This window comes from Zootoca vivipara, chromosome 11, assembly GCF_965207765.1.
Source record: "Zootoca vivipara chromosome 11, rZooViv2.hap1.1, whole genome shotgun sequence".
Classification (NCBI taxonomy): domain Eukaryota; kingdom Metazoa; phylum Chordata; class Lepidosauria; order Squamata; family Lacertidae; genus Zootoca; species Zootoca vivipara.
Genome location: NC_142594.1, coordinates 18308491 through 18319384, shown reverse-complemented (window position 1 = coordinate 18319384; position 10894 = coordinate 18308491). Strand labels below are relative to the sequence as shown.

General features: G+C 41.8%; 1 protein-coding gene across 1 annotated transcript in view; it reads left to right on the top strand.

The window, feature by feature from the left end:
• The first annotated feature begins 743 nt into the window (after nucleotides 1-743).
• Nucleotides 744-10894, top strand: part of LOC118091682 (ubiquitin-conjugating enzyme E2 E2) — a 117560-nt gene continuing 107409 nt past the window's right edge. Inside the window, exons 1-2 of the mRNA XM_035128878.3 lie at nucleotides 744-1029; nucleotides 10311-10494. Of these exons, the coding sequence (XP_034984769.1) occupies nucleotides 10319-10494 (176 nt within the window). The 5' untranslated portion in view covers nucleotides 744-1029; nucleotides 10311-10318. The remainder of the gene's footprint in view (nucleotides 1030-10310; nucleotides 10495-10894) is intronic.

Below are 10894 nucleotides of genomic sequence, written 5' to 3'. Positions count from 1 at the left end.
GCTCTCTGTTCTTCTCCGACCGGTAGAAAACCTTAGTGGTCTCTATACGGGCTCCTTGGTGAACCTCATACAGGGAAAGGAGCAAATTTTATTTCTAGAACAGAGGCCACCCAGAGTGGCTGAGGCAACCCGTTCAGATGGACGGGGTTGTTGTTGTTGTTAAATATTTTCATCGGTGAGAGAGAGAGGCTGAGAGAAACGTGCAGCAGCCCGACGGCTCCTGGAAGAGGACTGTTGCAACTGGAAGTCAAGCAACCAAGCGCCCCCTCAGCCCTTAAACTGGCGCCCTCGCGCACCAGGCTTCCCAACCGCCCTCAGCCCGACGCCGGGGAGTCGGCGGCCTCCTGGCCACGCCCCTTCCCTGCCGCTCACCGCGGCTCTGCCCACTGAGCACCTCGCTCCCTTTTCCTTTCTCCTGCGCTGCCCAGCCTCCTCCCCCTCCCCTCAGCCTCCCTTTCCCTTTAAAACTCGTGCTTCCCCTGCCCCCGCCCTGCGGCCGCGCGCGCAGGCGCATTCTCTCTTTCCCTTTCTCTCTCTCATTCCCCTCCCGCCCCCACGTCTCCGAAGCCTTCACTCGCTCCCGGCTCCTCAGCGAGTTCGCCTCGCTCCGTCATTCTGCGAAGCCAGCAACCCAAAGCGCGCCTCCTCCTCCTCCTCTTCTCCCCCCCCCTCCTCGCTTCGAACTCCGGGCTTAATTGGCCCAGTCGGGAACGCGCGCGGGCGCGCGGCGGCGGGTTTACTTTTCTTCAGGCGGCGGCGGCGGTGGAGGAAGCAGCAGCAGCAGCAGCTGGAGAAGTCACCGCCGAGGGAGGGTGGAAGGAGGAGGAGGAGGAGGAAGAAGAAGAAGAAGAGGAGTGTCGGGCGCGCATGTCTCGCTGACCGGCGCTGAAGAGGAACTCCCTCACCCCCTTCACCTCCCGATCCCCCCCCACCCAACCCAACCCTGCTGGGCGCCCCCCCCCCCGCGACGAGGATTTGACACGCCGAAGCTGGAGAGCGAGAGACCCGCGCCTGCCCTTCCTCCCACAGGTAAAAGCGCTTCTCTTCCTCCACACGCTCCCCAGCCCCCTTCCCCACTCCTCAAAGTGTCCCCCCCTCTTCAAACACAGCTGCCGCCCCCCTTCACTACGAAGCCCTGCTCTCGCCTTCCCCCCCCCCCTCCCGCGCGTTGCCCACCATGATGCTTTATTGCCCAGGAGGCAGGACACCCTCCTTAAACCAGCCACCCCCACCCCCACCGGTTTCATTGGGTGGGGGTGGTTCCAGCCAGGATGCTCCCGAGGTTCCAGCTAACCACCCCCCCCCAAAAAAAAATCATTTCTGTTTAGCCCGTTTCCATGCTGGCAAAATAAGTCCTTGCGCTAAGGAGTCCTCCCCACCTCATCTTCTTCGTTCCCTTTTTTTGCCCAGTTCTAGGGCAAATATTTCTCCTCTTCACCACAGCCCCCTCTGCTCCTTGTGCTTAATTCTTCACCATCCATTCCTCTGCTTGCCAGGCTGCCATCCCTTCAACCACCAGTTCCACCATCCCGGCCTTCAGTAGAATTGGAGAGTTAGAAGGGACCCCTAGGGTCTTCTAGTCCAACCCCCTGCAATGCAGGAATCTCTGCTAAAGCAACCATGACAGATGACCATCTGGCCTCTCCTTAAAAAAACCTCATGACCATCCTGTTATTGCCCTCTCACCACCTTTCTTGATTGGGAAGGGGAAAAGGTGGGTCTTGAACCCCCGATCCTTCAGTGCTCTGTGAGGTGTTGATTCTGACCCATGTTAGTGGCTTTGTGTGCTTCAGTGCCGTATGTTGAAGCACCTGGACCAAATGGCTTCTGTTCCTTGGAGATGCACTTATATGGCAGACACTCTTTCCTCATGCAGCACATCTCCTGTTTTAGGACCTCCCACATCACCACAACAAAAATACTGCTGTTGCCTGTTCAACTTCCTGTGGCAGACGCCCCCTCTAAACTAGTTTTTGCTACAACATCACTGACCCACCCAAGCAATAGCTTCCATATTCTGCTTTTATCATAGCTGCGTCGCGTCTAGTTCTAAAACAGGGCATGTCCACTAATATATGACCCTTTCCACAGCCTTTTAGTCGCTGGCCCTGACACTCTGCAGTAGGCAAACCCTCTGCACAGTGTCCTTCCGAAAGTTCTTAATCCTCTCAATAAGTCCTTTGTCCTCCATAGTTTCTCAAAATATAGGCCGTCAGAAATGCTGTTTGGGTGCTTTATTGTGCTCATCAGTAACCTGACCTCATCAACTAAAGTTTTGTCCTCCGTGAAAGATCCACTTTATAAAAGAAATGGTACCACTCTCAAATTTAGCTACACACACTCTTCCCAATATAGCAAATATTCCCTATAATAATTCCATCACTCTGAGCCAAAGCTCTTGTTAGGATAATTATAGCAAGGACTGCCTCAGATGTGACCACCTTTCTATATGATTATCACTTATAGGTCTTATAGGACTGACACACTCTCTCTCTCTCTCTCTCTCTCTGTGTGTGTGTGTGTGTGTGATGGATAGACTGTTTTATCGCATGGAACTCTCATGTCATGCTAATGAAGGAAACATTGTATATTTGTAATGGCTAATACACGTGTATAGATTCTTACACCCAAGTGGTTCTGTATTGGAAATTCATCATGTAGAACTCAGTGTTTGGTTCCCACTTCCTGAGAAAATCCTCCATATAATATACCACAGCCATCAAGTGTCCTATCTTAACTCAGTCATTTCTCTGTCTTCTGAAGAAGTGTGCATGCACACGAAAGCTCATACCAAGAACAAAATTAGTTGGTCTCTAAGGTGCTACTGGACAATTCTTTTAAATTTATTTTTTATATATTTTTTCTGTCTTCTGTGCTCTTGGTGTGCTGGTTTTCATCATCACCAGTAACTTCTTCATTGCACCATACTACTGACTCAGCCAGATATATTTCTCTTCCTTAAAACAAAAGGCCACCCCCTTGAGATTTTTGCATTGTTCCCATCATACTCCTTATTCTTGTTGCTTAGCCTTCTATTTTCATTGTTTAAATACAGTACATGGAACCATCAGACCTATTTTTGAATCCAATTTCTCCCAGGTTGCTCTGCTATTGCTAGTGTCGCTGTCCTATTAGCATTTACCTTCCTTGTCCTAATTACCCCTATTCCATATGCACAAAGTAAATTATCTTTTTCCTTCCAGTTAGCGAGAGAAATGCTTTATTGAGAAGTAAAGCACCAATTGCTCTCCTTCATTATTACTGTCTTAAGTTCTCCAAAAGAGGAGGTGGTCAAGCAACTTCCCCCTTTCCTGCCCCTCACTCAAAACATGTAGAGAGAACAAGTCTGTAGGCTTTTGTATGATTAGCAGCATCTTCTTTGTAGCAAAGAAATACTGTATATCATACCTCCCACCCACTCCTTTTTCTGTAATGTCTCCAATATGTATCCCAGGCCTGCCTCAAGCCTCTCTTTTTGGTTGGAAAAAAACCCACACCGTCTCCTTCCTTCCATTGTCCACTGTCTGTGTTTCCCCTATTTCATTTTGCTACATTTCATTTCATTCTGCCTTTCACCACCCTGGTTTTCTCTTGTTTCTGCCTTTCCAAGAAAGTGCCTGAGAAGGAGAGGATGTCACATTTTAAAAGTGTCCATTTCAACCTCTTGCCATTTCCACTACAGTACTGCATAATTATGTCTATGACATGTGGTTCCCCACCCCCTCTGGGGAAATAGAAAAATAAGTGACTTGTATGTATCTATTCTGTGTGTCTGTGTCTGTATCAGTCCAGAGCAGCTGCTTCAGTCTCTTTCTCCCTCCCCCCCCCCCAATACATTACAAACCTTGGCCTAGTTGGTTATAAACCATATTCCCCTGTTCTCCTACTCTCCCCTCCCCAATGTTTTGATCATTTCACCCTGATTGGCTTCTAATGAAGATGAAGTGAGGTAATGCTTGCTGCTGCTTTTCACGAACCGGGCAGAAATGTTCAATTCATCTTCGCTTATATGAAATTAAAGGCTGCTGTAGAAGACATCATCAGTGTCTTTCCTTGCCATTGGAATCCCAGTTTCTAAGGTTCTGTTTATTCTTCCTTGAGTCGAGTGGGGGATAAGGTAGAAGACTTCTGTGCATTTTTATGTAAGTTCATAGACAGCCCAGATACTTTCTTTCATACTCATGTTTCTCCTTCATTATCTTTTAGTCTTGGAAAGACTTTAACCTCTCTGACCCTTGTGCATCCCTATGTCTTTCTCTTACCAGACGCTTAAAAGCCTTCCTCTGGATGTGGAGTAATTTAGTAGAAAAGGGATTTAGGCAGTGTCTCTCCCCCCCAGTTTTTATGTTTATTGCACTATGACACAACCTTGAGGCTACTTGATTGTGTGTGGTATTAATAACGGCAATAAAATACTTTCCTACAGTGTCACTGTCCCCTGTTGATTTTCAGATCTTTGTTGTTTTGTTTATTTTCTTTTCTTTTGACCACATGCAAAAGGTTAAACTTCACAGGCTAAATATGTTTTTATCCCAGTTATATTTAGCTCTAAGCTCCTTCAGATAAAATATAACTTGATGTTTAGTTTAAATGTTTGCACTATATAGCATGGAAGTGTGTGTGTGTGAGAGAGAGAGAGAGAGACAGACAGACAGACAGACATCTCATGACAGATTAAAACATTTATTTTCTGTTGTAAAAACTGGCATTACTTGTTAAAGTAATGACATGTTATGGACTGCTGCTGTTATGCATTTTTCTGATGAATGGCAACCTGAACTTCTGAAATACAATATAGTTCTTTTTCAACAGCAGTAATATTTATAGTACAATTGTTAGGGCAAACGTGTGCTTGGAATTCACTAAAAGGGTTCCTGATGTTTTTCTGGTTAGTCACTACGAAGTATGTACATGTGCCATCATTCCTTTCAAAACGTGTTATGTAAAAGATCAATAGTTTTAAGGAAAGAATAGCTAAAATAGGAAGGCAACTCTGTAACCTTTCCTCATTTTTTTAAAAAAATATTTTCTAGGGCTATCACTTGATTGATAAAGTCTTAGCAGACTGATATAAATTTGTATATGAGAAAATAGTTGTACAGGAAGAAAAGCCATAATTTGAAGCACACAGAATAAGCTGTTGCTTTCTTACACAGAGAGAACAACTCTTTTAAAGTGTTTCTTGTCATTTGATTTGTCACTGATAGCTTGTGTTAAAAATTAAATTAAAAATCTGCCTCATTAATCTGGTGTGCCTTTGCAGTGGATCAATATGTTTTTAATTTAATTGATTGACTAAGCATAGCCCAAATATTTTCTTTATTTAAAAAACAACAACAAATAAAGCAAGGATTCAACTGATTCCTGTAACCCAAATCCTGTAACATTTTTGACATAAAAATGCTAGTCTTATGCTTCTTTTTAATCAATGGTTGTAAAAAAAATAATATGTTGGTTGATCTGGTCATTGTTGCTTAATGTCTTAAATCCTAAGCCAATTTTGCTAGCTTGTACAGATTACTGATGAGGCAACTCAGTAGAAATTACTCACTTACTGACTTCCAAGTACTATTGGTGCTCACATAGTGGCAAAATCAAAAGACATCATAATCCAACAAGGAGCGGGGATTGCAGTGTATGTGTTTTTAGAAAAACAATCTAAATTGTTTCCCCTGCCTCCCTGGGCAGTATTTTGTATTTGTGGCAAATATTGCAGGATGTTTACAAATTGCCTATTATTGTTTCCCACCATGAGTAAGAGGGGCAGTGAAGAAGTGTACTGTCTTGCTGTGGGAGAGGAGACGATGCTAGATTTTTCTTGCTTGACCCATATCCATCATGGTTGGCAATAGCTTGCTGTGAAGAAACAGTGGCCTGGTTCCAAAAGTTAATTTCCTCATCTTATATAGGGTATTTTTATCCTGTCTTTCAATCTCACAAAAGATTCCCAAGGTGGCTTTCCAATTAAAACATAAGTCTTAAAGAAAAGAAAATGGCAGAATCTGCCTAAAATATTAACAGTGATAAAACTATAGAGTAATAAAATTCAGTAATACTTGTAAGAGGAAACATTACAATTCACTTAGGCAACATTTCCATCTACATTGCAAGAAGCTCTTGTAGATTACTGATTTTTTTTAAAACAACAACAACTATATCCTTCTGATTTTATATGTTTTAACCAAAGTGGAAGAGCAGTTGGTGGTACTGTCAGACTCTTCTTGGTGAAAAGGATTTTCTGTATCTGCTTCCACCTGGTTTCTAATCAGGTTTTGGGAACAAGACCCACTTTACTGTTCTTGTAAACTCTTTTGTTTTGAGGAAAAGTTAAGAGGCATGTTCCTGTTTAATCTTAAGAACTTTCTGATAGAGCAATCATACCCTTCTGGTTTAGCCTCAGGTGTTGGGAGCTGGAGTCAATTCGTTGCAGTTGTTCTGTTATTTCCCAAGTACATTTCAGAGGGTGGCACTGGGAGATTGCTATTTACTTTATGCAGAGTTATTCAGATCCTTGTTGCTGCAGAGTTCCACATTTGCATGTACCTTATGATGTAATTAATGGTCCTCTCTACCAGTTTTTGGGGGGACCAGAAAGGGGCTTAAATCCAACAAAGTCTGTCAGATTGGATAGTCTGCACATTATGCACCCAACCAGTACAGCTTGTTACATCCATGTACCTCATGATCTCATTATTAGTCCAAGGAAAGAGTTTTGGGGTTGCCTTACTAAATGTTCTCGCAGTTGCGCATAAGACAGGCAATTTTGGAAATGCCACAACTTTGTAAGATGTCAAGATGGCCAAAACTTTTGTATCATGACATGCATTTTTTGAAACTTCCTCTTGGACTATTGGGTTTAAAGATAAAATAAAAACCAAGTGTGCCCACCCCACTTCCCATTCAAATCAGGACCTCGGGTGAGACTTAAGCTTTTCCTCCCCTACAGTGTTATTGGATATATTACCCCTGTGTGGCAAATTGCAATAGTCAAACTTCCCCAGGTCTACAGGGGTGTCCAGAGCTAAGTCTTGTCCTTCTTGGATGAATTTTAGTTGTTGAGGCATGAGAGTGTACAATATTATTAGCACATACAGCCTGCCACCTGCATGCTTGACCTTTGCTTCTCTTGGCTCAGTGATGGAATGACTGTCTGGATCCAGGAGCTGGTAAATGCTCCTTATGAGACTGAGTTGCCCCTAAGGAGGCAGTTGTGAGGCAGAAAAAAAAATATTCCTGGACCTGGAAGGTTGTAATCAGTGTTAGAAACTGAGAAATGAAAGCTAGGTGCTAAATGGCACCTTAAACCTATGTTAATGTTATGGGTGCAACAACAGAATGTCTAGGTGCCTTTTTTAAATAACAAGAATACAAAGCTGAAAATGAATGAACTGCAGGTTCATTTTTCGCAAGGTCAAGTCCTTCTCCTGCCCACCCTCCTAATATTCTTAAGAGGGTCTCTTCTCCAGTCTTCAGAGGGTAGCAAGAAGTGGGGTGGCAGAAAAAAGCTCATCCTTTCCTTCCACTGCAGTTTTAATCGGAAATTTTATGCGCAATACTGCGCCCAGAGCTCAGAAACTGCTTGTGCTGATGAAATCCCCATTGCAAAATATGCCTAGAACAATGGGAGTTTCGAATACTGGTTGTAATAACTACCAACTTGCTAATATTGCTTTTCCGAGGAAACAGTTTAAGAGCCAGGGAGATTGTGCAATTCCATTATCACTTGGAAGAGACTAACTATTTGGATCCATTCTAGTTGAGTTTTAGACTTAGTTTTGGCTTTGAAAGCACTTTGGCCATCCTGATACATTACCTGTGCTGCGGAAGAGACAGAATAAAGGCAGCTCTTTTATTCATCTGCATCTCTTAGCAGCTTTTAATACCATCATGGTATCTTTCCAAAAGGCTGTCTTGGGTTGTATCATCTTTTTCTTTCCTGAGGATTTTTAATTTAGATTTCGGCTGGTTTTTCCCCTTGTTGACATTTTTATCTTTATGATGCTTTATTTTGAAGTTTTTGTAAGTTGCCCTGTTAAATTTTACTGATGGGTAGAATAGAAGTTCTGTTAATAAGTTAAAAATAAATCCAGTCAAAATAAAAATAAAGCTCAGTTGAAAACTGATCTATCCACTGTTCTACCCTGCCTTCCTATAAAATTAGAATTGGTATTGCTGAGTCTTAAAGTAGTCCAACTTGTACCCTGCTGTGCAGTTTGAGATTCTTGGCTTTTACATATTGCTATATTAATGCCCCTTGTAGATTACAGATCTTGTTGTTGTTTAGTCATTTAGTCGTGTCCCAACTCTTCGTGACCCCATGGACCAGAGCACGCCAGGCACTCCTGTCTTCCACTGCCTCCCGCAGTTTGGTCAAACTCATGTTGGTAGCTTCTAATCAAAGTTAAAACTTACAGTATTTACTATATTTCAGTAATAACATTAAGAATATGTTTAAATGCTATGATGTGAAATAGCTTAACTTTAGCTGGAATGTGCCCAGTAAGTTTTTTAAAATACGAGATTGTTGTAACTAATGTAGGTTGATCCTACATTATTCAGAAGTACCATTGTGTCCAGTAGGAGAAAGTGTACATAAGATTGTAATCTCGGTGTTATTTAAAGGTACTGTAGGGCTTCCATCCAATTTTAAGTGAATCTAAATCTTTCTTTTAGGTGCCAGCTTCTTGCTGTTTGCAGCTGTGAGTTTAAGGCAGACGTGTGAGAGATATTAAAACACTAGGTTTTACATATAGAGTACTAGGTTGAAGAGTATTGATTAAGTGAGGCTGCCTTATAATTTAAGATGCATGTTACATGTACACACTCAGAATCATACTTTTTATTACTTAGGATATTCTGAGGGCTATCTCCTAAAAATAAAATAAAAACAAATTGAAAAGAGTCTTCACAGTAGAAGAAGATAAGGAAAGAGTCTGGAGATTAGCATAGGTATTTGCTTGTGTTGGGTATTAAGTTAGGTCAAATCTTTTTGCTCTTATTTGAGGAAAGAGAATCTCTGTACATGTTATCCCAAAGAATGGAAAATAGTCTATATGATTTAGGAAATAGATTAGGGTTGCTATATTTCAAAAAGTGACGGATGAAAAAGTTGTCAACCCTAAAATAGATAAGGTGATTATTATGAGTTACTTACTAAAACAATAACTTTGTAGTGTTACTTCAGGCTTCTAATTTATACATTTAGCATTAGCTCTCCTTGCACTACCCTTCTTTTCACAATAGTTGCTTATCCTATCTGATTTTTTTATAAATCTAATACAAGTGAAGACATATAAGGATAAAAGTGGAATGCATATAAATGAAGTATTTTTCACATTGTGACATTGGAATAAAAATCCCAAGATTATTATTGAAATGTTTTGGTCACTTTTAAAAGCAGCATCACAAAGCAGTATACAAACAAGAGCAAGGCAAGATACAAAGATAACAACCATATTGATAAGCATACCAAATATTAAAATCTGCTCTATCACACAATCTTGGTTAAAGGCAGCATTGAAGGTCAGTAGGAGTTCCACAGTTCTTGGCTGTTACTGAGAAGGTCCTCTGCTTCTTGCACAGTGTCCGACTAACTGATTATATGGTAAAGATGATCCTTTACAAACCCTGGCCCAAAAATGAAAAGATCAAGACCAGCACTTCAAATTTTGACCAGGTTTAATGTGGCTGGTGCAGTTGGTTTAAAATTGGTGTTAGGGTCTCAAATTTCCTTGCTTTCCACCATGTCCTTGCTTTCCAGCATCTCGATCATCTTAAGAGGCCACCCCATGTGCATTGTCAGCATGCTTGGAGATAATTAGTATGTGGATAACTTAGGCCAATGTGTGACTACCACTTATAGGGTTGCAGCCAGCATACAAGCTGGACTTGCTACCTGTGTCTCACCAGACAATTACAAATTTACAGCAGCTTTGCTAATCCATAGTTTTTGAATGATAATTCCATTGCCTGCCCATGATGGATGGGAGTTGTCCAAAACACCTGGGGATTGCGAGGTTGGGAAAAGCTGGTCTTGGAGTACCCCAAACTTCCCAACCCACAGATTCTTTGTCTTCGCAAGATGAATTTCAGCTTCGTCTACCCAGATACATTTTCTAAAAATTCTGTTGCCTCCCTTGGATTCTTAGGTTGAAAAAAAAGTGATGCAGCTGTATGTCATCTGCATGATAGTGACGTCACAGTCCAAACCTCTGGATGCTTTCCCTCTCCCAATAGCTTCATAATTTGTTTGGATGAATAATAACCAAAGCTATGATTTTATTTATATTGCTTGTTTGTTTTCCATTTAGAATCTAAGATGTCCACTGAAGGGCAAAGAGTTGACGATAGTCCAAGCACTAGTGGAGGCAGCTCTGATGGAGATCAGCGGGAAGGTGTTCAACAAGACCAAGAAAGAGAACAGGTTCAGCCCAAGAAAAAGGAGGGCAAAATATCTAGCAAAACAGCTGCTAAACTTTCAACTAGTGCTAAAAGGTACTTGCTCTCTGTGGACTTTTCCCATTACCTTTCCTGTTAATTAATATCATTAGTAGGCATCTATTCACCTGCTGAGTATTACATTCCTCCACAGGGTTGTATGTTTGTGTTAGCCTTAGTATGATCACTGGTTGGTTGACTCACTGGTACTTAATCCAAATGGCTATAATAATAGTTTATGTAAATGCATTGACATTCCTATATTGCTATTAAAATTGAGGCAGTTTGTACCTTTATACATAGATACACACACTTGCGTTTATGTGATTGACTAGTTTTCAGATTTGTCAGCATAAGTCAAGGTTAATTAGCTAAAACATTTTGGACATTTCAGCAATTCAGTGTGAAAGAAGGTTATAGTAATACAGTGGTACCTCGGGGTTACAGACTCTGCTCA